General features: G+C 40.2%; 2 protein-coding genes across 4 annotated transcripts in view; one reads left to right on the top strand and one right to left on the bottom strand.

Annotated features, from left to right (window-relative positions):
- Positions 1-583: 583 nt before the first annotated feature.
- Positions 584-12,105, top strand: gap43 (growth associated protein 43). Its single transcript, XM_061782846.1, has 3 exons — positions 584-914; positions 6,800-7,418; positions 10,872-12,105. Exons 1-3 carry the CDS (start codon positions 885-887, stop codon positions 10,949-10,951), a joined length of 729 nt encoding a protein of 242 aa, XP_061638830.1. The 5' UTR covers positions 584-884; the 3' UTR covers positions 10,952-12,105.
- Positions 12,106-15,111: 3,006 nt separating this feature from the next.
- lsamp (limbic system associated membrane protein) overlaps positions 15,112-27,308 on the bottom strand; it is a 333,574-nt gene continuing 321,377 nt past the window's right edge. For all 3 annotated transcript variants that reach the window (XM_061780943.1, XM_061780944.1, XM_061780942.1), the window contains 2 exons: positions 22,232-22,380; positions 15,112-21,181 (listed from right to left, as the gene is read on the bottom strand). In XM_061780943.1, coding sequence (XP_061636927.1) covers positions 21,084-21,181; positions 22,232-22,380 — 247 coding nt within the window. In that variant the 3' untranslated portion in view covers positions 15,112-21,083. The remainder of the gene's footprint in view (positions 21,182-22,231; positions 22,381-27,308) is intronic.

The following is a 27,308-nucleotide window of genomic DNA, read 5'->3' as shown; positions in this document are numbered from 1 at the left end:
CACTGCTCACTTTCACATTTCTCTACTGGCAAGTGCAGCTGCTGGCGGTTCCAGAAAACATCCTTTCGGCATTGCCTTGGCAATTTGGATGTTGAGCTAACACTAATCTGAGATCCACAGAGTGCATTGTACATAGCCTGAGAGGCAGCCTGTACAAGAAGAAAAGGCACAATCCATTTGCAGAAGCCTCTATTGAGAAAAAAAAGAAGCCTTCTTGCGTGAAAAGGACTAGTGTCATAGAAAGGAGAACTTCAATATATTTAAAAAAAAAACATTAAAATAACATTTGTTAAGGAAAACATTGTCCCGTCTTGTCTTGGCCTTATTATTGCAGGTGGGGTCAGGGTTTTGCTGTAGCTTGCCTGAAAGGGAAGGAGGAGGCAAAGGAGAAGATGTAAAAAAAGGAGGAGGGCTGATTTAAGATAGGTGGTGGGGATGAGTGAGAAGAGATTAAAAAGGAAGGGGGGGATAGTGTGAAGGAAGGACAGAGGGATGGAAGGGGTTAGGCAAAGGGTGGGGTTTTAAAGGGCGGGCTTGTAGTCATTGTCAGGCAAAGAGAGAGAGAGAGAGAGAGAGAGCAAGAGAGAGGTGCAACCAGGCAGACTGACTGAAGCGAGCGTGTATGTGCAGACTGGTAAGAGTAAATGCACTGGGCAGCATAGCTGTTGATACAGCCAGAGAGAGCGAGAGAGAGAGAGAGAGAGAGAGAGAGAGAGAGAGAGCGAGAGAGAGAGAGAGAGAGAGAGAGAGAGAAAGTGTGTGTGTGTGCACAAAATCGAGCGAGAGAGAGGGAGAGAGAGAGAGGGGTGAGAGAAGAAGAGAAAAGAAGGAAAAGGGAAAGAAAGAAGCAGAGAAGAAAAAGGGAGGATTCTACGACAACAACTATGCTGTGCTGCATAAGAAGAACCAAACCGGTAAACTGGTCTCATTTGCTTTACCCATTTCAATTTCAGCTCTATCATGTGACAAAAATGCTGCATCTCAACTTTGAACTTCGAGAGTGTTCCTTGGCTGTCTGTCGGGGGTTCTACAAGATGTCGATGCAAATTACTTGGACTTGGGGACCCAGTTTGTCTTCGTAGTGGTTTCTCTACAGAGAGCGCAGACACGCCTTGTGGATGTGATTGTCCTCCATGAATGGATGCCGCTGCCATGCCGCTCAGCCCTCGTACTGTATTTGCTGTCGAAGACTGTAATTTGATCCGAAGTGGCATCCCCTCTTATTGATCATGCACTTGTTAAAAGTGAAAGAATATCGAGGGGCACTTGATAGCTTCTGTATTCTCAACCCTCGTTAATTCAAGAGCTCGGCTGAACTCGGCGCAATCCACCATTGTTCATATAAATTGCAGCAAACTTTAGCGTGTTCCTAACTGACGCCTTGACAGGACGATTAAATCATACATTCTATTGTCTTGAGAATAAGTGGGTAACACCCAAAAAAGTACAGTTCCACAGTGAGGAGGAGGGAAAAAAAAGGGTGGGGTGCAGAGTTAGTGAGCAGCACCATCATGTCAGCGGCCTTGGGGGATTACAATGGGAATAAATGACTCTAAATAGATTATCATAGCCCTCCAGCTCTATGAGTGGATGCTGCCAGTGGAGGGTACGATGAAGTGTGCACTCATTTAAAGGGTGTGAAAGGGTGGTGCTCGGTAGAATAAAAAAAAAAAGAAAGACAGACAAGGTGCTGCATGGAAATGGGTGGATCCAAATAGTGGATGAGAAAGAGGTGCTCACCAGCGGACAAGCCATTGTGGGGATAGTTTCTGTTTCGAGTGACAAGAATCATTTCTCCTCCGCCATCGTAAATCACACGTGAATGCACTTTTATCGGACTCAGGACATACCAGATTTAAATGGCACTTGATTGCTGAATTAATTGATGGATGAGTCATATTGACTGTGGCAGGCAGAAGACAGAAATTAAGTAAGGCATGACAGCTGAAAGAAGAGCAGAAAAGGCAGAAGACAGCGAGGGAGGCAGCAAGAATCATAAGAAACAGTAGCTGGAGTGCCTAGCTGAACATTTTCAGTGTGCTGGAGATGCATAAAAAGGGAGGAGCACAGAAAGAGGTGCAGGTAAAATAACGATTTAAATGAGACTTAATGTAATGTAAGGGAATGTAAGGGAGATGGAGTGGGTGCAGGAAGGCAGAAAAGGAAATGAAACTGGTGGTGGCAGAATGAGGGATGACGGTTGGAGGAGGTGGGGAAACATGGAGGGGGAAAAAGCCGGCATGCTGCACACTGCAGCCATGTGGTGGGTGAGGCACCGGCTTTTTTTTTTGCCAGCTTTCTCCACTGCAGGCTGCTTCATGCTTGAGTGCCACTGCTGGGATGAACATACAATTTAGGCATCTCCATACCCCTGCTTTGCTGGACGGATGGCAACTGTGTTATTTTTTTCCCGCTGAACAATTGTTGCAGTGGGTGCCGCTATAGTGAAGCATTATGTGCTATGGGAGTGGCTGTGGATTCCAGCTTTATCTTTTGTCTTTGGATATACCTGCAACTCAAACTTAATCCACAGAGCAACCTTTATTTTTGGGTGGAAAAAGTTGGATTCGGTTTCAGTGTCCAGGTCTCTTTCTGGCCCGGGTCCCATTAAAATTCCAACATGAATCAAATTCAACCTAATAGCTTCTTTCTCAGCTCCGCCCACCACCTTTTTTAGTGTTAATCTTCATACCGAGACCACACCTGCCTGTCATGTCTGCCTCCACCTTCAAACCATAAGACCTACCGCCATGTATGATTCTTATCTCCTCTTAAACTGTGCTCAAGGATTTAGCTGTAGCGTAAACCACAGCCCACATTGCCTGTTCTTACATTCTCCTGTGGCCACCACATCGTGTCCAGCCATCCTTTTCCTCCAGCTCCTCTCCTCCCCCACCTGCAGCTCTGCTCATCCCTCGCTCCCTTGTCAGATCAGTGGCGATTGCAGAGCCTTTGTTCAGACAGAGAGTCGGTGTAATTGAATTAAAGGCTGCTCCAGAGGATGTAACGATGCTGGCATATGGTCGCATATTAGTTGCCGCCGAGCTTTGTCGCAAAAGAAGCCGTACATCCTGTAACATCGCTCACTGATTGCTGGCCAAAAAGGAGGGGTGGGCCGGCGATGGCGGCCACCTGAACCGCCCTAGACTCATCTGCAGGAGATAGTTGGCAATAAGGGTGTGGTGCTACGCTGAGTCTGCCTGGGCGAGCGAGACAGGGAGAGGAGAGAGAGAGAGTGAGAGAGACAGAGAGAGAAAGAGAAAGCTATCCTTCCATTTGCTGGAAGGATAGCTGCTGTGGCCAGAAAGAGAAGACAGCACAGACAGCAAGGGGCAGATGTTCAGCAGTGGTTTGTGCCGCTTGCTGTCTGGATCATTTCACCATCAGTAACTCAAATCAAACAGGCACTTTGTTCTAGAGAGCACATGACAGGTCTGACAGAAATATCTAATATTCACAAATTAAACAGATATACTTGATGTTTTTTAATCCCGTGTAAGGCAAAAAAAAAGAAAAAAGGGAATCGTGGGTGTTGCACTCAGCTGGACTGAGGAGCATGGTGGAAAAAGGTTCAACCACGTACCTAATGCGAACATTTTTGTGAGAAGTGTCTCTGTGGCAGAGCAACCATCATTTAGCTGCATACTCAACTGTCCCATCCTATCCTCCCCCTTTGTGAAACAAGTCCCTAATGGCACTGGCAACGAGACACTGAGAAGGTGGCGGATTGCTACTGTGTCACCGTTGGGGGGATGGGGTGCCTGTGTGTGTATTCGTGCGCTCGCGTGTGTGCTTATAGATCTATAGCCAGTGACTCTGGGTGTGGTTCTCACGACAGCCGGTGCCCACCCAAGGGCAGAGGCGGACAGAGAGCGCAACAGACTACAGAAGTAATAGACACATCCGGTGGTCAGATTATGTGCTCAACAAATTCTGACATTTATGACAGGACTAAGTCAGGTGGTTCATTTGGTCAATGTTGTGCATTTAATTTCTACACGAGAGAATGACTGTTTACTTGTCACCCGCTGTAGTGTAATCGTCTTGTAATCTTCCAGCATCAGATTGCATAATTGTAATGAAAATCAAGATATTCATATTGCTCTTAATTACTGCAACCTACATTGTGGATGGGACGCAGCTACGTAACATGAAGCATTTTTGGTCAGGAAAAACTAGAGGCCACATAAAAAACATTCCTTTGATTAAATTGAAAATGCAAATATGTTATCCTAGTGCTAAATCATCAGCGTAAAGCGGTGGTCGAGTGTGAAGTGATGGGAGTGGTCTGCTTGTACCTATGGGCGGTGCAGCTGGATTTCTGAATGAAAATGTGTGCCGCACAGATACAGGGGGGAATAGACGTGACCAGGGTTCAATTAACAGTCACAAGAAGCAAATTTGCAGTGAGGCTTTTTTGAGGTAGTATACACTAAATGTGAGACACTGAGTACATGTTTTTTGAAATATCACATTTTTAAGTCACTAGGGTAATCATTTATTGCTAGTGTGTTGTATAATTGATCACAGGTTTGATCAATTATCCCTGCACTAAATCATAAAAGTCCATAGAAAAGTAAAACTATCCGTAAGTTAAGCATTTTGAAACGGAAACAAACAAATCGGTATCAATAATGCAAATGATGATGGCACAAACGCGGTCAAACCAGGATGATGAGCTTCCCCTTCATCCTCATAAACTCATATGAGATCACTGCTGGCACGTTATTACATTTGCACTCACACACCCTAATCTCCAAAGTAGCCGACAACCCCCTCCGGTCCAATAATGATGTCATGCCGCCATATTCCCAGACACCCTCGTCCGTTGTCTCTTTCGCTCCCTGATTCATCGTATGCAGCCAGTAAGTAATTCTATTTAGAGTTAAGTGCTTGGGTCAAATTTTGGCAATTGTAAGCACCAATGAGCTCAGTCGTAATAAAAGGCCCAATAAGTCATCGGGAGCCTTGCATATTACACACAGCGTATGCTGGTGGCTAGCAGTACTACTTCATCTTATCGCAAAAAGGAAGATACTGTATGTACAGCCACTATCCTGAGCTTTGTGTAATATTTTTAATTTCACCGAGCTAAATGGCGTGAGATGGTTTGTATTAAGAAGTGGCCGATCAGAGGCAGGATTTACACCCTCTGGACCCGTGGGCCCGAATGTGAATATACTGTAGATGCGCAGCTGCACCTTGTCATCGCTGCTGCAATATTGAGCTGACACAGTGACCCTGAAGATGACATGTGGGTTTTAGAGCCTGCAGCTCCTAAATCATGTCACGCAGATGTGCTAGCATACTGCCGCCGTTGTCTTACTTCAGCCCTCTATGCATTGCGATGACCTCATAAAAGAGGATCTGGAAACTGGCCTGATGCATTTTGACATGGTGGTCAGTTTTTTGTTCACGTTCGTTTGCCTTAAGTGATGACCTCCAATGCAACATTAGACTGATGGAAGCGATATAAAAAAAGAACTCCCACCCCCTCTTGACCCCGCGCCCCACCCCACCCCCACTGCACTCTGACACTACCTCGCACAGAAGCCCTACTTAGCCAAGCTGATTGCACCCCCTGATTTACGAGCGCCTCCTGGCTGACAAGAGGTCAGGTACACTGCCGATCAGGTCGGTCTTTCATTGCACCAACCAGCAGACAGCACTGTGATGAGTTAGCACTCTGGTCGCCAAGGTAACCAATGATGGTTGGAAGGGACACGGTTAGTGTATGCTGAGGAAATTGAAGCAGGCGGCTGGTTCCCTAGCAGCCACAATGAGATGGAGTCATAGAAAACTTTTCTTTATCCAAACAAAGGAGATTGACTTATTATGTTGAGAGCAACTTTAATATTGGATTTTGTTTTCATTTAGAGGACATTAGGGAATGTTAAGTGTACACCATAAAGATGCCTTATCTCTAGCTAAGTTGGACTATTTACCGTTTGTCATTTCCATACTTTTCCATGATTCACAATGGTATTAAATAGCACATGAAATTGTAAAATCAGCTTCTTACTTCTTAAAAATCATTGCTAACTGGAATCAATAAAAAGAAAACAACAATGAACAAAACAATCAATTAATTCTGCATCTTTATCATTTGGCCTTATGTTGCACTGCTTGCATGTACAATTTGCGTTTGCTTGATGTTGCTTATTCACATTTTTTAATGTGTACATTAGATGCTTTTGATTGGTTTAAAGAATATTTAACTTAAATTTGTTTGCTTATTTATTTTGAATGTACTGTAACATTTTGTTTTGCATTTTCAGTGCTCATCATTTTTTCCTTTATTTAATTTGATTTCTTTTCATTAGATGATTAAATGACTCATAACACAACCCTCTATTTGATGGACAACTTTGGATCCAGTAACCAAAGGTAATATGATGGTGCGCTTTTAATAACTCCTTGTCCTTCTCCTAACCATGGTCCTCATCCCGTCTTACACTTGCATTTTTTTTCTGATCTAGCCCCGGAATCTTGACCCAACATGTCCAGTACGTCTACATCAGGCTTATCAATTTTCCAGTTCACTAACACCTGTCCTTTTTTCATTTTTAAAGCATTTACCTGTAGCCTTTTGTCTCCTCTGAACTTTCAACTAAATTCATTATTTACCTATAAGGTAAATAATAAGGTATGCCAGCATGACAATATGCTCCACCACTGTATTGAATACTTGATTTATTTTAATTTAATTTAATTTTGTTTTAACATTTCCATGCTGGTCACCAAATATTTCCCCCCCCCCCCCAGTATATTTCAATATAGCTTCTTTGTTGGTGACCAGGTGGAGAAAAATGAGGATGTGGACCAGAAGATTGAACAGGATGGGACCACCAACAAACCTGAAGACAAGGCTCACAAGGCTGCGACCAAAATACAGGCCAGCTTCCGTGGACACATAACTCGGAAAAAGATGAAAGATGGAGAGGACGAGAAGGATGGAGACAATCCTGCTGCTGCAGAAGAAGCGACAGAAGGTGGCGAGGAGGTGAAGAAAGCAGAAGGATCCCCAGCTGAGGAGGGGGACGCTGCAGAAGAGAAGGGAAAAAAGGAAGAGGAAACGAGCCAAGCCAAAAGCCCAGTGGCAGAAAAGCCTGCTAACTCACCAGCAGCCGCCGCTCCCTCTCCTGCAGGAGCGGCAACGTCTCCTACAGGGGCAGCACCTGCCGCTGTCTCCGCCACAGCGTCCTCCGAGCCCCCCAAAGAGGAGCCGAAGGCCGAGGAGAAAGCTGAAGTGAAGCCCAAAGAGGTGGAGGCACCGGCTGCAGCAGTCAAGAGTCCCACCACAGCCACAGTCGAGGAGAAGGTTGAGGAGACAGAGGAGGAGGCCAGACAAGCCGCCGTGCCTGCTGCTGCCAGCGCGGCAGCTGAGAAGGAGGAGCTCGACCAAACAAAAGATAAAGGTACGAATTATTTTTGTTAATGTTTGTTACTAACAAAAATACACACACACACACATGTACACGAAACACTGTTCGACTGCCTTATTGTAAAGCTCATAGGTACATTTTGAACACCACTGAGAGAGTTACTGAGTTCAGCGACTAATATGATCGTTGACACTCCACAATTACAAGGCTCAATAAAAATATTTGATGGGCTTTCCTATCGTCCACTTGGCAATGTCTTAAAGATTTAAAGATTCTTGGCAGGCCTGTCCTTGCTAATACTGTATAGACCTTGGCACACCACATTAGAAAAGAGGTCAACTTAATGCAGGTAAGGCACAGAAAGGGAACAGAAACAGAAACAGACAGGAAATAACTAATGCTGTTATCATGAATAAGAAACAAACAAAAAAGAAAATATCACACTTTTGCATGGACTTGTAACTAAAAGTGTTGGGTAGATTACTTTGGAAATGAAGTTGGTTACATTTCCAAGTTAACCTGCTGAAAATGTAATAGCAGCGTAACTATTTCAATTACTTTCTCAAAGTAATGTAATTAATTACATTTGATTACATTTTTATCCATTTTCTTAATTTTGGATGAATGCATCAAAAGCACCTTTTGGTGTTTCCTCTAAAAAGTTGATTAAAACCCTAGAATCCTGTTCAAAATTTCCTGTTATGTCATGATTGAGACTATGGCTGAATGGCACTTGACCAGAAGAGAGCCAATCACATTTTTCTAATGTAACTAACACTGTAATCATGGAAATTTCCGAAAGCAACTTTAATTTAAAGACACATATTCTACCAGTAATTAAATGGATTAAAATTGCATAGGTTTTGTAATTAAATTACACAATCTTGTTACATGTAATTAGTTACTCCCCAACACTAGTTACTAGGCAGAGTTCATAGGGCTCAATCATAAAATGAGATTTATATTACTAGCCAAATCCACAAGGCTGTTTGAATAGCACACTCCAAACATCACCACACATTTCCTTCCCAATGAAATTGCTACTCATTATTAAACATGAAAAACATCTTGGAAGATAGTCAAACAGTACTCCAGGATTCAGAGCTGCTATTTGTGGTCCATGGATTCTCCTCTCAGGGTCAGACAGGTACAATACAGTTGATGGAGCATGCTCAGTCTGGAATAGGAGGGGGCGTGAGACACACACACACAGACACACACACACACACACCAACTGAAGTGCTACACTGAATCTAGGTCACCAAGCAGCACTGTCTCTGCGTTGTCATAGTTACCACCTCGATGGGATAGCTGGCCTGCATAGTGCGGAGCGCAGATAACAGGTGTTCTGATTCAAATGAATGATTAATGATCCTTACCGGTCACGAGCCACACCAGGGATGTCTGTCACACACTTGGAACTGTTAGCCCCCATCTGCTAGGTGAAAAGAATTGAAGTCCTGCTACACGAAATAAAGATAATTGGGTTGATTTTGAACCCCTTTCCAACCGAAACCAGCAAAAGCCCACTTGTCTGGAGAAAATAAAAATATTAAGCATGTTCAATAATTATAAGGTGTGGTGCTGGTCATTTCCAAGTCCACCACACATGAAAAGATTAAAAAATAAATTAAAAAAAGTTGTTAAAAATCTCTGTGTACAGGCCATTGGTGAAAATATTTTTTGGGGAGTAATATCGATAACTTTTGTACAAATATACCATACAAGTACTTAAGCCTCATTTGACTAGATTATGTGGGTGGTCTACATTGTCAGTCATTAATTGTAGTAGACAGCATTTAAATCAACCAATTACCCATTTTATCCCTTAAAAAGTTCTTCTTCATTTGATGACACTGTCAGAAAATGACCAAAATGAGGATGATTATGATTATTCTCTGTCAAAATTGGCAGTGGACTAGTTATCACTGGCAGCTGGGTTGATATTCTTCTTTTTAAACATGAATTATTTTTCTTGATATATTATGTTGTGGGCAGCACGGTGATTGAGTAGTTAGCACACAGCTATCAAACTGGTGGGCCGGGGGCCAGATCCGGCTCATTGTGTTCTGGTGTAATACCATTGAGATATTTGCAAGCATTTTTTTTGTTACCAATCCCACTTTGAAAATAAATGTAATAGTCAAAAAACACGTTTTTATAGGCTTCTGATTTCAAAACTGGTTATTCATCAATGTGTTGTGTATACTGTATTTAATTGCATTATATAAGGTAATCTTTCATTTATATGGGTTCACAGTTGTAGCGGCCCTCCGAGCCAAGTCGTAACTACGATGTGGCCCGTGACAAAAATGAGTTTGCACCCGTCTGCACAGCCGCCTGACAGTTCTTAGGTTGGGGGTTCAAAACATTTGCTATAGTGCTTGTCCTGACTTGACTTGAATGTGAGTGTGAATGGGTGGCTTCTCTCTATGTTAACCTTGTGACTGGTGACGAGTCCAGGTGGTGCCCAGCCTCTCACCTTAAGTCCCAAAATGAACCCAAATTAGGAGAAGTGGTGTAGCTGGTTGGATGCTTACTTAAAATAAAAGACCACCCCAAGAAAACACTAACGATGATAGTGAGCTCATCTGCAATCACTGGATCAATTTTTTTTGGACTCGAGTCTCCACGGTTAATTATGGCGACACAGACTGCGCTCACATGCTTCTTATATGCTACCTGTAAGTTATACGACGCATAACGTCTTGAGTCATATCCACACTTAAACAATGTATAAGCACTTACACATGATCACTCTGCTTCTCTTCTTCCCTTTCCCCCCTTCACACAGCCCCTGAAGGGTACACACGCATACACACGACATCTTCCCGGTTTCTAATGCAATGATGTCATCCTTCGATGTCTGTACTTCTATTAAAAGAGGGTGATCTCATTGTAGAGTGGCCTATGACGTCTCCAGTTAGTTTCCGTGAGTTGCCTAAGGTCGGGGTGTTGTTAGGAACTATTGAGCAAGCATTTCACACCACAGAAGCCCACATTTTGTCATTTTATTAGTACTACACTGCTTAAAATGATTGTCACAGCAAGGAAATAACATGTTTCGCGACGGATGATTATTATACATACAAGTATCGACTTTAGCTGTTTCTGTTAGTGGTTTACCCTGAGACCGTCACATAATATCAGATATGACAGGTTGGGGTACTCTCAGTTTAAATATTTCAAGGGGCCCATTAGGAGCAAGTCCTCTTCTCATTATTTACAGTCTATGTGATATATATCTTCAGACATGGCACTTTCTGGCTCACACACTGAGCGTTTATGTGTGAGCTCACACTTTGACTCAGTGAGTATAGTCTTTGACTCCATTTTTTTTATGCTCAGTATCTCTAAGGGCCAGATAGAGTCTTATAATTATTCTAGGCCCTGATGTGAAAACTCTTTCACTGGTTCATTTTTCAGCCTCCTTTTTTGCCCTTCTCTGTATTTGATTTGCTACCTGTCGTCCCCTCTTTCTCCCAGATGCTGCGGAGGAGTCTAAAGCAGAGGGCGATACCCCAGTAGATGCAGCCGCAGAGGCCACCGAGTCCAAGGATGACTGAGGCAAAGTCAAACCTCCAAAAAGAAGAATTAAGAGAATGAAGAAAAACAGAAAAACAAAAATCTAAAAAGGTTGCTCTTTGTCTTCCCCGTGCGAAGGCAGTCCGTTTTTATTTGTTTGTCATTTTTTGTGTGGCAATGATTTTCTCATGTTGGGGGAGTTTCCAGTGTGAAGTTTTTTGGCTCAAGCTTATACTATGATGATGTGGTGATGATGTTGTTGTTGTTGAAGATTCTGAAATATGATTGTTATGCTGATGAGGAGAACGATTTGATTTCTAGCATCTCTTGCTATGTATTGTAGAGGGTTTGGCTGTGGATTATTAAATGCCCAACTGGATATGTACACTTTTAATATGCATAGCAAATGAATTCAACTTTATTTGCTTTGCAATGCCCTTTCTTACACATTGCAGACAAAATCTGTACTCCTACCAGTGCACGCACATAAAAGCTGGTTTTAACATGCAACTCAAGTTTTCCATACAGTACAAGTGTATCGAAAACATAAAACAAGTGTATTGAAAACACATATCAAAAGAATGTAAACTTAAATGTGTACCATTTCCAGTTGGGGCGCTGTATACTACAACATATAGGACAATACTCTTACTCACACTCTTCTCTGCTTGAGTCATTCAAGTTTGAATAACACACCTTTTACAAACTGTCTTTACCCTCATTTGCAGAAAAGGACCTGTTGCCATTGAAATGCTGTGATCATATAATAAACTTTAGAAATATGCCGTAGTATTATTACATGAAAATTTATATTCTGCCAACCAAATACGAGAGCAGTAGCATGAACCATCGAACCAGATGCATGATGGGAACTCTCCCTCTGAGAGGAACTTTTTTCGCATTTACAGAAACTTAAGAGGTGTGGCGGCTTCTTTTTGATGTCTTTGGTGTTGTCATGACAGTTTATATGAATTCGGATAAAACTCTTAACAGATGTTAAGAAAAATACATAAAAAAAGATTAACACACAAATGAGCAAACAAACAAACAAACAAAAAACCTTTCCTATATTCCAGTGAGTGCAATGTCCAGTTTCAACCTAACAAAGAGTTCCAACTTGTGAAGAAAAAAAAAAAAATTACAAATGGTTTCAATGTCTGTTTTCAAAATAAAGCAAATGTGCCAATTACCAACATTAATTGTGGCGTTTGTTTCAAAGGTTGCTGCAATTAGAAGGACTGACGAGAGGGGATACTCAAAGCAATTATTCCATGGGTTGGTTCACTTAAATGAATATTTTAGGAGCATAGCTACCATATGTGAATAGCTTCAAAATGAACTGAAAGAGGGCAGCACGACGGACACGCGGTTAGCACGTTTGCCACACAGGTTTGGGGTTCGAATCTCGGCCCCTGGTCTTCCTGTGTGGAGTGTGCATGTTCTCTGTGTGCTTGTGTGGATTTTCTCCGTGTACTCCGGTTTCTCCCACTTTCCAAAAACATTATTATCGTTGATTATAAGACTCTTAATTGTCCATTGGAGTGAAGGTGAGTGTTAACGGTTGATTTTCTATACTGTATGTGCCCTGCGACTGACTGGCCACCAGTTCAGGGTGTACCTTGCTCAAAGTCAGCTGGAATAGGCTGCAGCACACCTGCAAACCTCATGAGGACAAGTGGTACAGTATTACTGCAATGGAGGACATCCAAATAATGTTTTGTTTCCTAATTTACAGATGTAAATAGATAGATAGATAGATGTCACAGAAGCAATATTAACTAACCAATATTTATTAGCAGCTGCCACAGAACTAGTGCAAAAGGAAAAGTATTGCAGTGGCAGTGAATAAATAATGACATTGAATTAAATACACCTGGTATGAATTTAACATGCAGCGAAACTGTTAATATGCATTGTATGCAGAATATTGCACAGGATGGGATGGATGTGAAAAATTTATACATTATTGCACAGTGTCCTGGAATATTTTCCTTACACCCAGTGGGGAATTGTTATACAGAACGAAGTATACAGAGTGAATACAGAACGGTATAAAAGATGACCTGAACCGTCGTTTACAGCAGCGAAGCTGAATTAGGTCTGTTTGAGGGAGAGCTCCTTAGCTGCTGCAAAGTGTCGTGGAGAGGATGTGAGTGATTGTCCAAGATGGAGAGTAATTTGCTCTGTGATCTCTGGTTCCTCACTGATTCAAACGTCTCCATCCTCGATCCCATGATGTCACCAGCCCTCTTAATGAGTTTATTCCTCCTTTTTGCGTCCCTGGCACCAATGCCGCTCTCCCAGCAGACAGCAGCAAAGTAGATGGCACTTGCTACCTCAGACTGGTAGAACATCTCCAACATCCTGCTTCACACAGTGAAGAATCTAAACGTCGTCAGGAAATACAGTCTGCTCATTCTCTTCTTGTAAACAGCATCCAGGTTGGTACTGTTGCACAATCCCCATCTCACCCCCCCCCCCCCCCCCCCCCCCCCCACACACACACACACACATCCACACACTCACGCATGCACACACTAAATGGTGATAGGCTAAGTGTTGATCCTGGTCCTCTTAAAGTCCACAACTAGCTCCTTAGTTTTGCTAGTGTTGAGGACTAGATGATTTTGGCTGCACCAGTCCACAAAGTTGTCCACCAGCTGTCTATACTCTATCTCTTGTCCTTCCTTAATCCACCGCAGAGTCAGCCGACAACAGATGGCAAGATTCAGAGTTGTATTGGAAGTCCAAGGTGTACAACGTGATCAGAAATGGAGAGAGAACAGTCCCTTGTGGTGCTCCGACATCACTGATCACCACATCCTACAAGGTGCTCCACACACAGACACACACACACACAAACTGGAGCCTGTTTGATAAGTAGTCAGTGATCCAGGAGACACTGGGTGATGAGACACCTGCCCGAAGCAGCTTCTCACCCAGCAGAAAAGGTTGGATGGATTTAGAAGAAGAAGAAGAATAATCATCTTTTATTGTCATGAACATGCATGCATGCACATGAAATTTGTTCTCTGCATTTAAACCATCACAGAGAACACATACACACGTTAGTGGAACACACTGGAGCAGGGGGCAGCTGAACCGCCCGGGGAGCACTTAGGGGTATCAGTGTCTTGGTCAAGGACACCACAGCCGTGAGTGCGGGGGATGTTGGCGGATGGTCCAGTCGGGGTCTTGAACCTAGGTTGGCAGTCGATGAGCTTAACCATTGGCCCATTAACTAATGGTTAAAGCTATCTCTTGCTCACTTGTGTTTTATTTACATGATGAACAAGTACCGTACAGTACATACCATACTCTCTTGCTGTATCACTACCCGTATAGAGCTTATGGCTAGTGGTAAAGGTGAACACAATTAAATCCGCAATACCGCTTGACTTGTAATTTTTCCTAGTGTAAACAATATGTGTCAATTAATTCGTTCCAGACTTAGTGACACTGTCATAAAACCTACAAGTATAAAGTGAAGTTACCACTCTAAAATAAACCCAAAATATATTAAAACCCCTCAACATTTCAAGCAATTTAATGGACAGTAATTTAAATAGAATTGAATGGATGGAAGGTTGTTTTTAGCACTATACTGTCATCTAGTGGAGTGCTATATACTGTAACAGGTGTGTCAAACTCATTTTAGTTCGCCGGCCACATTCACCCCTATTTGACCAATATATCAGTTATTTGTTTAGTGACGACTAGTGCCGCTTTTATCCTACGAGTACGCATGATTAAACCTTACTAGTAAACTACTGTGCTGCACTGGTAACACTACTAGGCCCAACTGGTATGCACATGTCACACACTAGTAGCTTCCTGGACCAACTAATAGCACCAATGCCTCACCAGTAACACACAGTAAGTATAGTTGTCCTATTAGTATGCCAAAGTTGTCCTACTAGTGTACAGAAATATCATAGTGTAGTGGAAGGCAATAGTGGGGAAAAAAAGATAACTCGTAAGACGCAGTCGTTTTACTAGTGCACCCTAGTTGTTCTCCTGGCGTGTTGAATTGTCTTATGAGGACAAATAGTGAAGTTAATGCATGGATGGATAACAAGGATATCGAATAAATGCTCAAACGGCTTTCCATGCTAACAGTGTGGTACTAACATAGTGATATGCTGGGATTGATGTGGTTGAAGAGCAGACTTTTCCCAAGGACAAAAATGTCTGTCAGAGAGAATGTACCAATACATACAGTATATTCTTTTATTAGCATGTTACATGGTAATAAACACAACAGTTTCATTTAAGATTCTGTCTCCTTCAAAAGTTGCACAACATAGCTAGTCACATTTAAATACATAACACTGATTGCAAACAACTTTTATTCTCTTTTATGAACATATTCTCATGTATCTTTGTTACATAGCTTTTTTTTTTTTTTTTTTTTAAGAAACTGCAATCATCTTATGCCATAATAAAGTTAAGTAAAATAGACAAATGTGGGACATTGCTGTTCCTTAATGCTTGATTGAATCTTAAGTACAAATGTCATAGGTATATTTTCAGAGAGAGTTCTTGCACTTATAGGCTTTGCTGATTTTACAACATTCTACTGTAGAAACATCACACTGTATATACACACAGAGGAGAGAAAGAAAGAATTAGAAAGGTTAGTCGCACTTTCACCTTTGCTTGCCACATGCCTCGTGTCGAGTTCAGCAGTTGTGATTTGTAAAACACTGGCAAGGTATCGATGAGTTTGAAGAGACAAAAAAGATGAATTAATTGATTATACATCACACGTTTCCTGTTTTGAGTGGCATCTGTCCATAAACATGCATGGTAGGTTAACTGAAGACTCCAAATTTCACATACATTAGGTGTGAATGTTTTGTTTGTCTCCACTGTGTGTACCCTGTGACTGACTGGCACGCTGCCCTGATCGGTATACGCGGTAGACAATGGATGGATCGAATGAAGTGTGGATTTTTTTATTTTTTTTTAATTAAACAATGTGGCGTTTGTCTCAGATAACATCATCATCTTAATACCTTGGTGATTTGGAAATTAACCTATTGGACGTAAAATGAAATCTCAATTATTACTATTTATTGGTTTCTGTGGCACAAAAATAAAAACAACAGTGTATTTACTCAAAGAGCGCATAGTGATGAAAGCATACATCATATTAGCACATCATTTTTGTGAACTACACAATGGAAATACACTAAAAAGCCACAACATTATTACCACTTCTAATGAGATCCAACAAGAGCTGTATCAAATATTCTGCCTTTACAAAAATAGTCATGCTCAGTTTTGATTGACAGTGTAAGAGAGGCATTAACTGAATATGTTTATTATTGTGGTTTGGTCTATCGTGTTGTGAAAATATACTACATCATACTGAGACGTGTCATATTTTAAAAAATGTAATCACGTAGCTAAATGAGGTAACCAATTAGAACAATTCAATATTATAAACAACTCTCAGTATGATGCAGTGTCATTCTGCACCACTGCAAACTACAAGCACAATAATAAATATACAGTTCATTTAATATTGTACCTACCTCACCACATCAATAAAAAAAATGGAGTATTATTATCTTGTATAGCCACAATTTGTGGTACATTTGTGTGTATGTGTGATTGTGCATGTGGTCGTTAAGTTGTGGTTGGTGTGGAATCTTTTTAATATGCTAGTATGGCACTTTGGGTGTTAGTTAGACTGCGAGGCGACCTGTGAAAGGATCCTTCAGGAAGTTACACCCGGTTGTTTTTGATTTTGTTTAATGCAAAAATTGCTCAATGGAAATTCATCTTCTTCTTTGGTTCTCTATGTGGTTTCTTCATACAAGATCAATTATTCAGTTTTGTAATTTCTTATTCAGTTACTGACAAAAGTCAGCTTTCCTCACACTAAGTGATGCAGATGAACCTAGCAGGATGTAACACGAGGACATAACTGTTGTAAGCGTTGAAAATTAAGTACAATTTCGGAACGTGAAACATCACAATTTAACATTAGGATTTCAGTTACCTAACATGAAAGTTGTTAAGCTAATGAAGAGTTATTTCCGTGGTCAAGAATAAAAATTGTGCGACATCATGAACTCGTTGAAAATGTGTTATGTTGATATTTTTTCACTTACCGCTACAGGTGTGAATGATCATTTAAGTGTTTTTGAATTGAACTAGCTCCTATAGCTTGAAATGAAAACTGGAGCAGACAGCTATAAACACTCCAGTATCCAAGCATTATAAATGCACAAATGTTTTACAGTACTTTACTTTGAGTTGTCACAGCAGTGGAAATGTGACCAAACAGCATGCAAGGGACCTGAGCTGAACACAAGATTCGGTAAGAATAGATAAGAAACAAAACAGCAACCATGACAGCTGTTCGTCTACCACTGTAAATACAAACCTTTTGAAAGGCTTTTTAGATGTTTTGTAGCGAGGATTGGGTGGCGACCAGTTCAGGGTATACCCCGCCTCTCCCCGGTGACCCAAGTATTCATTTGAATGAATATATCCATTCATTTTCCGTACCGCTTATCTTCACTAGGGTCGCGGGCGGGCTTGGAGCCTATCCCAGCTATCTTTGGGGGAGAGGCGGGGTACACCCTGATCTGGTCGTCAGCCAATCGCAGGGCACATATAAACAAATGACCAGTCGCACTCACATTCACACCTATGGGCAATTTAGAGTCTTCAATTATTAACCTGCCATGCATGTTTTTGGGATGTGGGAGGAAACCGGAGTGCCCAGAGAAAACGGGGAGAACATGCAAACTCCACACAGGTGAGGCTGGATTTGAACCCGGGTCCCCAGAACTGTGAGGCAGATGTGCTAACCAGTCATTCATTGTGCTGCCATCTCTCTCTCTCTCTCTCTCTCTCTCTCTCTCTCTCTCTCTCTCTCTCTCTCTCTCTCTCTCTCTCTCTCTCTCTCTCTCAGGGGTCAGCAACCTTTGGCACTCGTGCCACGATGGGTGTTGTGACGATGTCGTTTTGTGTGTGGCCTCATTTATTGGCCTTGAGTGACAGCTCCTCCCCATAATCAACAGCAACGGCTGCTAAAAAGGCAAAACCCAGGGCATTCCAGTCTTTATGGACACAAGAGTTTGGTTTTGTAGTTTTAAAAGACCATGCTGTGTGCACTTTATGTTGTGAGAATCTTGCGTGCCGAACGTCATGTTAAACTGGATTTTGAGACGAAGCACGAGAAGATTTTCCGAACACCAAGCAGTTGAGTCTATTGAACGTGCTGTGTTCAGGTATGTTGCAAATGTTTTTGTATTTATTTTGTGTTATAATTTAACTGCGTGAAAGTTGATAATGGCACATGCATTGAGGAGAAAATTCCACTCCATGTCACACAGCTTGCCAACCCCTGATATATATGATACTAAAATAAATGAGGTACAGAAAGAAAAAAATGTCAGTAGCACAAAAAAATTTCTGTAGAATTTCACACAGTCGTTAAACGTCAAAGAGAGTCATTCATTGGGTCATTTTGATCTGTAACAGCAGATAAAAAAAGGTCATGAGCTAAAAGCAGGTGGTGTGGTTTACTGCATGGAGCTAAATGTGCAGGTTCAAGCTGCCTGGAAGTGAAGGCCAACGGCCAGGTTGGATGCTCATCGAACAGACACAATGCAACAAGTAGCTCTGGTTGCCTCATCACAGAGGAATACAAAATGTTACTATGTACATTAAGTTAAATTAGGACCTACTGTGCATTTTGTTCAGCCATTTCTCATGAGAATCATTGAGGATTTCGTATAAAATCCAATCTATAATTGATATACACGTTCATTGTTACTTGTCCAACCTTCCATTTTTGTAAATACAGTTAATTTTAAAGAACAAATAAATCTTGAAGAAAAAGAACGACCCCCAACTAACTAAACTAATATCAACACTGCTTTGAAATGTTATGTCCGCTGTATTAGCAGGGGAGTGTGTTAAAGATGGACTTCACAGATTTGGACATGCAGGCAATGTATACATTTTCAAACTAAAGAGCTAGAGAAAACGTTTCTCTTCATGTACATATGTCAAAAAAAATCTCTATTGACATGGACCCACAGAAACTACTGAAAACGAAGTACTGGAGTTTTGTTACCACGACAGCAGTTGATGTGGTCTTGCAAAGTGATATTCCAACAACTACAGTAATTTCTTGTGTATAATGCCCATTTTTTTTCAAAAAACAATTGTAAAAAGTCAATAGTGCGCATTATACATAGGTATGGGGGGAAATGAAAAGAACTGTCACATTTTATAAAGGTATGCTGCCATCTAGAGGTTATGAAAAAGCTGTACACTTTCATTCCAAGATGCCACCGCCACCTAGAGATTATGAGAAAGGTGTACACTTTCATTCGAATATGCCACCGCCACCCAGAGGTTATGAAAAAGGTGTAGCCTACACTTTCATTCCAATATGACAGGGATATCTATGACTGCATATATGTACAGTTGTGCTCATAAGTTTACATACCCAAGCAGAATTTGTGAAATATTTTTATTTTATTTTATTTTTTTAAATACGACTGATGACTGAACAATCACCATCATTAATTTCTTTATGGTTATGTTTTGTTTAATGATAATGCTTTTTTGAAATGTTTGACAGTTTAATTTGAATCCCATTAAAATAAAATTAAATTTTGTTTTCTTCAAAGAATTGTATACATCTTACAAATTCTGCCTGGGTAACCAAACATATGAGCACAACTGTGTGTTATCTTATTTATTAAATAAAGTAGGGCTGTAAATTTCAAAATAAGAGCAAGTAAATAAAAAGAAAGTACTACATGTTCAAATAAAGTACTTAACTTATAATTCTTTGAAAAAACAAACAAAATACAGATAATACTTCATGTTTTGATCATATAGGTAGACGCAAAATCATGCATTGTAAAAATGCATTATACATAGGTAGAAGGGTTTTCCAGAATTTTGAGGTCAACTTTGGGGGTGCGTATTATACATGGGTGCGCATTATACACGAGAAATTACGGTACTTGTCTTGCTGGGTCTTTTCCAAAAGTTGAGTTTCCATATACTGTATGTGGCTTTAGAATTTGATGTAAGTAATGTGTCTCCGCTAGCATAGTAAATGAACTCTTCACTGCCTCATGTTCTTGACCAGCACTATTTTTATTTTTGGTTATAAACACATGCACGTCTTCCGTCTTCCCGCTCTACCATTTTTTGTGCTTACATGGAAAATATAACAATCATTTTCAAAAACTTTCACTTGGATATCTTTTAAAAAACTTGTGTGTGTATGTGTGTATATATATATATATATATATATATATATATATATATACACATATATATATATATATATATATGTATGGATTTGCCTTCAGTTTTTTTTCACAGAAAACATCGCAGAAGAGTCAGATGACATTCCTGTTGCTAGAAAATATACTCGTGCTTGACTTTTTACCCGACATCCTAATAATTTCTCATGAGAATAGGCTGTTTCGGATGATCGTGTTAGGCTTAGAGCAAAAACACGGAGCTGGAAAAAAGGTTGCAAATTCACGAAATATGGTTGTTGGTATTTATTACCAGATCAATTTGTACTCTGCATGGAGTCTACTTGATGTCCAGACAACAACACAAATCCTACTTTTACTATCTTATCATTTAAAATTTGGCAGATTATTCCGACTCATTAATGCACTGGATAACCACGTGATAAAATCCTCTTGTTTAACTGGACATAACGCAACTCTGGGACTCTTCAGTTCTTCTACAGACAAATGATTGTTGGCATCCTCATAAGTGGGATACCTTTGTATTCAATTCCATCAAGACACAAGTACAACAAATTCTAAAGCATCTGCAGAAAGCAGAAACAAAGAAGTGCTTACATATTAAAAAGAGCAACACAAATCATTAAAAAAGCACTGTTTGCTTATTCTGTCTTTCATATCGTTATTTTTTATTTACTTATTTTTTATTTACTTATTTTTTTCCCCTCTCGCGTCTATAGTGTCGTACTCATAACCAGACGTAGTATTTGCGAGCAATACTTGACAGCATGTAAGGTGTTTGGAACGATGCAAACAGTCTGGTGGTGGTAAGGTCGTTGTAGCAATAAGGATGTCGGTGAGTTGGAGAGAAAGTGAATGGGAAGGTCAAAGGCCAAGTGGGAGGAAAAGGAGAGGAGAGATATTAACACTTGAAGAGAAGGCAGGTGATGCAGGCCAGCAGGAGCCACAGTGATTGAGATACACAAGTTGAGCCGTTGATATCTCGGCCTGTTCCGGGTCCTGTGCACACACACAGAGACAGCGAGAGGAAGAAAGAGAAAAGAAACTCATCTTATTCCCAACCCCTTCCAGGAGAGCACAGGTGAGATTTCAAGACAACGGACTTTATTCAAGTCAAAGCCTTTTATCTGTTTCAATTTAGGCTTTTGGCGCTTTAATTACAATTAATTAATTGATTAAAGGAAAAACATTATTTAATAGCACCACTTCGGCAATTCAGAGAGCACAGTACTTTTCTCAGTGCACAAATTCATGACACACCAATAACAGTAACGCACACGATGCATTGACATTAGCGTGCTAAAACACCAGACCTCATGTTAGCGTCAACATTTCTACTACAAAGTTAGTTGGTCCGAATGCCTGAAAGATGAGAAGAAAAAGACTTGGAGATGGTGAAGAAAATGGATGGGTGGATATATTGTGAGGCCAATCGGTTTGTTCCTATTAATTCATAGTAGAAAACATTATGAAAATGTTGCGGACTATATTGAAACAATGCTTTTGATCATTCCGGAGAATAAAAAGGGACTGTTTCATTATAGATGGTAAAAATTGCACTTCATGGTGTTTACTTTTGGCCAAGGGTATGTTCGGGTTTCCACAATTCTGGAATGTAACTCAAAGTAAATCAATGCTCATTCTTTTCAAGACATTGGAGGTGTTCTGGTTTACAAAATGTCTTCTCAAAGGTATGACAATAAAGCCAACTTGAATTTTAGTTGGATCCTTGTGAAGATCATCAGGGCAAAATGCAGCTTGAAATCATATTCCTATAGTTGCAATTTGTTTTAAAAAAATTACTGCACTGTTTGTGTATGTAGTGGGAAAATAAGCATTTGAATCTTAATTTATTTGTTTTAATATTCACATATATGTCACTTCATGAACCAAATCCTATTAGAATTTAAAAACATTGCTTATGTCAAACGTGTATTCATTAAAATTGCAATTTACATTATAAATTTGTAAGTAGCTCAAGAGAAGACGGTTTGGACACAACACACTTTACTATTACCGTAAGAAAAGGAAAATGGCCTTCATACTCACTGTAGAGGAAGAGACTGGAATTTTGGACACCCAGTCGGTTTGAGGCCACACAGGTATATTTCCCATAATCCTCTTCAGTGACACTTGGAATCATGAGAACTGTACTTGTGCCAAGAACTTGAATATTGAGGCCCTGCGCATTGGACAGCCTGCAAAGGAAAACAGATCAAATGAAAGTAGTTTTAAATGTCAATCAGAAAAACACCCTTTATTAAGCATGAGAACAGACCAAAATCACACAATTTTAAAATTTCACAGAGAAACTAGTTTTATTCACAACCCACAACCAATTTACTTTGCACCTTTTCCATGGTGATGTTATTTAAAAAAAAAAAAAAAGCATGTCTTGAAAAGATTTAGTGTGCTGCTCAAATCCTGACTTGCACCATCAAGATTCTGACACTTAATTATGTCAACTTTGAAATGCGATCTAGGGCTAAGGAATAAATACAATTTGATAAGTCTGTCAGTAAAATGTACCGTATACTGATGAGCTAACCTCTCGCCATTCGACCAAATAAGACCTCCAACTTAATGGATCCTATACGTCCTTCACTGATCAAGCCTTTTATATGATTAAGAAGAGGTTCATTTAAGGTACGTCCACTTAATCTTGCTTAAGTGTGGCTACCATAAGCTGGTGCACCAGAGGTTTTTGCTGACACACACTAAACTGAGCATTACCATGAAAAGAAAAGGAAAACCCATAAAGCCGGAATGGCTCCCGTCGGGGCACCTTGGAAGCAGTGTGCGATGACAAGTGCATGCGAATGAGAAAATGTAAAGCACACAAAATTTTCTTTTCGATCTAAATCTTCTGCCGCAGGCCTCATCTTCATGACAAGACTGCATGATGAAAAACGTGCGGCAGCAGACATGCTGAGAGACCCACACAATACACATCACAGGGAGTTAAAAGCTATATTCACTACTGATTAGAGATCAACATTTTTAAACAGTAGCAGCAGGAATAAATTGATTGAACATATTATTTGATTTGTAAGGAAGATTGCGTTTACACTCACTGGATACACTCACTAATCTGGCCCAATATACAGTGTTGGATCATAATTCTCCTTTGACTAAAATAATACTCAGATTGACTGCAACTTCTACAGAGACTACTTCAAGAAGCTATTTTTTTTTTTTAAATATTTGTATATATGCGTGGAACATTTTTTAGATTCTGTTGTTATACCTAGTGTTATGGTTCACTATAGTCTTTGCAACACAGAAATTGAGTCAATATATTCAGAACACTGGAATAGGTAGAAGCTTATCATTAGTTTGGCAGATTTCTTTGTTGTAACAATGCTACTTGGCAAACATTAGATATATTTGGGAGTATGGTGACCCACAAGAGGGAGACATTCACCAGGAGCATGTATCTTGGGAGGGCCAAGAGATGAAAGAGAATTGTTGGCTTCAAAGGGAGTGGTTGGCTGTTTGATGTGAAAACACTCAGTTTGTATGTGGAGAGTAAAGTGGCATGACTGGTTCTCGTCTCCCGTCTTCTTTTCTACCGCATCTCCCAAGAAGGAATGCATTTGTGGGATCTACAGCATAACTGAGCAAAATGTGTCAAATATTCACTGCTTATGCATAACATTTGAAACAGAAACAATCTTCCAAACATTAAGTCTGGCTTTCTGTTCATTCATTTAAGTCAAATTATTTCTCCACTTCTGAACAGGTTGGTAGAAACACTTCCAAAGTATTATGCACACAGGATTCAAGTTAAACTTAAGAAGGAAGTCGAATAAACCTCATCATTTTTGTTTTTCTGGGGAGGTTTTTGCGTATGCTGTTTTTCTTGTGTCTTTTACTGATATCAAACTCTGACAGGTTTGATAATTAGTTTTCCAGGAGAGCCTAATTAAAGGAAAACTACTAAAGGAGGTCATAGTTTTATGCATAGCTGGGGGAACAAAGGAGCTTTCTGAGCTCTATAAAGCGTACTGCTTTATAGTGAGAGGTGTTGCTTCGCTACATAAGAGTAAATTATTAGTATGACATGGGGAACTTCCACGTCATAATGAAAACACAGAATGAATACTAACTAATAATACTAATACTTATAATACTAATACTAATAATAATCCTAAATCTTTTGTTGGCAAAACCGTGGACATCAAATTATGTATTCCTCAAACTTTAAGTGCAGATTTTATGACCAGGACTGCTTCAGTTTTCATGTTTGTGATTCATGTAGCTTCTATATGATTTAAGTATTTATTTTCAATAGTTCAATGGTTCAATTAATTTTTCAAAATATTCCAAAATGTTGCTGTGTTTTGCAGAAGAGCTGATGCAAGGTCAACACCATTAATATAGACTTTTCACATGAATTTGATGTTTCATTCATTCATTCATTTTCCATACCGCTTATGCTCACTAAAATGTAAACTTATCATTTAAAATGCTGAAGCAGCAAATTTAGTGAAACACAAAACTGTGTTTGAATTCCTGCCACACGTTTGGACACAACTCTGCCTTTTGAAGTTTACAGTTCAACGTTTTAGAATTTTCACAGGTAGAGGGCGGCAGATATCTACGTCACGATGCATTTGGCAATCAGTACATGAAGCCCCTGATCCTTGTCGCACTAAACCCAAAACCTCTATTTGACTTCTCTGTTTGGAAGAAGGGAAGTGGTCGCAAGCTGGAAGATGTAAAAGAACAGTGCAGTGACTCATCATTGTGACACTTCTTACTCTGAAGCATTTTCAGAGCATCAAATAGTTTGTTATCTCCAGCACAGTGGAGCATGACAATGATTCAAAGCCGATGCCAAATGAAATCAAGTGCTGTGTTTTGCTGGGCTTTGTGAACCAGAAATGATAAAACGCAATACAGTTGCTGTGACAGTTTTGGATCACCTGACTAAAAAACTCAAACGTCTGTTCTTTTGGCTGACGGCTCACTTTAGATGTTTGAAAATATCTATCCATCCATGCTTCCGTTTTCTAAACTGCTTATCCTGTTCAGGGTCGCACATGAGCTGGAGTCTATTCCAACTGACTTTGGGTGAAAGGCAGACTGCAGCCTAGACTGGTCGCCAGTCAGTCTTTGGGCGCATATAGAAATAGACAACCATTCGCTCTCACATTCATACGTCACTGAGAGGGAACAAAACCAACAGTGCTTGCACCAAAGTCAGCTGAATGTTCCACTACACCATCAGTGGCTTATATGAAAATAGGCTGAGGGCTTTTCTGAACAAAGAGCATTTTGTTCCTTGGAAAGATGCTTTGCAATACACACACGTCTTAATCCTGAAAATACAAGACTGTATGTGTGGTAATCCCCCCCCCCCACAGTAAAATAGGCATAATAAAAAAATTGTTTGGTTGTCACAGACGCATGTGAAAGAGTTACTTCAATCCACCACTAAACAAAAATGATTGTGGAAAACTTTGCTGAGCTTCCTATGTTAGATTCTGACGTTAATTAGGTTTTAAATGGTGCTTCAAACTGAATCGTTTGGGAAAAAGTTTACTTTGTGGATTCATTCGGGAAGATGAGTTTAATGATACTAAATTGATCAGAAATAGCTACATGAAAGAAGGCCTCATGTTACTGTATGGTATGGAGTTTTCTTGGATTTTGGTATTTTCAGTTTTGATCATATTCAGGTCTCGTTGTGTTTTTGGTTGGGTTTTGCTTTTTTCTTTCTTCCTGCAGCTTTGGCATGTGGAAGGGGCTGCGGCTAACCAAAGAGCTGCAGGACGTCACACCTTATTCCTTGCTGCTCAACTCCTCCAGAAAAGCCTAGCTCAGACAAAATATTCTGCTGAGTTCGGTAGTCCTTACATGTAGTCTCCATACTTGTTCATCTCCAGTGATACATTTTTTTTTTTTTTTGTGGTCTCTCAGTTTTAACTAGCTGCTTCCCCAGTGCTAATCGCTGTGCCTGCTACTTCCTGGTCAGCCTGCTTTCTGCCATTGTCACCAGCAAAGAAGCTCTCCTACCTTCCATGTTTAACTTGATTTTTGCCTAAAAAGGTTTGTCCCCTTCAAACAAACTGAAATTGTGATAATTGCATGGGTTTGAGTGGTAAAAGGGACCTTTCATCAAAATGGAAAAAAAAAAACCCATCTTACTATCTTTTCCCACTTTATTATGTACGTCAGTTCCAGATATATTTCACGGTTTGAAAACACCTTTTAACTTCAAATATGGCCAGGGTCTGAATACTATACAACAGCTTTGGAGAAACATAAAGGCAAACGAGAAGAAAAGTGGGGTGCATGGTGTTTGAAAGCAGACAATTTCACACAAGTACAACGTGTATTTCCCAGGATTTAAGAGGAATCATACAGTGGCACACACTGACGAATCTGACTTGATACATTTAACTAAAACATTACAATCCGAATTCTTGTGGGGGATTGAGTGCGAAATAGAGTGAGACGTTAAATCCATCTTTTGTCAGCTACTTGTAATTAAAGCACACAATATAATTGTCACGTGAAAATGGGAATGGATTGGACTACTTTGGGTTTTAAGCATGTGTTCGTTCAATTTTCACAGGACAAAATGTGTGAACTGTTACGAATACAGTACCTAAGCAAATTAGGCATGTAGATAGTGATCTATCCAAACTAATCTTCTCTCAGTAAATCAGTGTACCAATGATTCACTCCATTGTTAAAAAGGAAAACAAGTATATGTATATGCATTATCTATACATAATTCCAGAGCAGTAAACTACAAAATCAACTAACTGGGCAATGATAAAGGGTCTTACTATGGTCATGCTTGGGCAGTAATGCAATACATGTAACGGGATTAAGTAATCATAATACAAAAAAAAGGAAACTGTATTCCATCACTGTTACTGAAAAAAAAAAAAAAAACGTAATCAGATTACAGATACATTTATTAAAAATTGGGATTATTTTGCAGGATTACAATTTTAATGTGCGGAGAGGCCAGTTGATTTTGAGCCCGGACCTTTTCCTGAGGGAGCAGCGCATCGTTGCATGATAAAGTGGGACGCGTGTTAACGTGCGTGCGCGCACGTGTGTTTCAGTGAAGGGAGGGGTTACTGCAAAGGCTGTCTTCATAAATTTA

The sequence above is a fragment of the Phyllopteryx taeniolatus genome, chromosome 8 (genome assembly GCF_024500385.1).
Source record: "Phyllopteryx taeniolatus isolate TA_2022b chromosome 8, UOR_Ptae_1.2, whole genome shotgun sequence".
Lineage (NCBI taxonomy): Eukaryota > Metazoa > Chordata > Actinopteri > Syngnathiformes > Syngnathidae > Phyllopteryx > Phyllopteryx taeniolatus.
The sequence above is the reverse complement of the archived record's forward strand: the minus strand, read 5'-3'. Positions and strand labels throughout refer to the sequence as shown.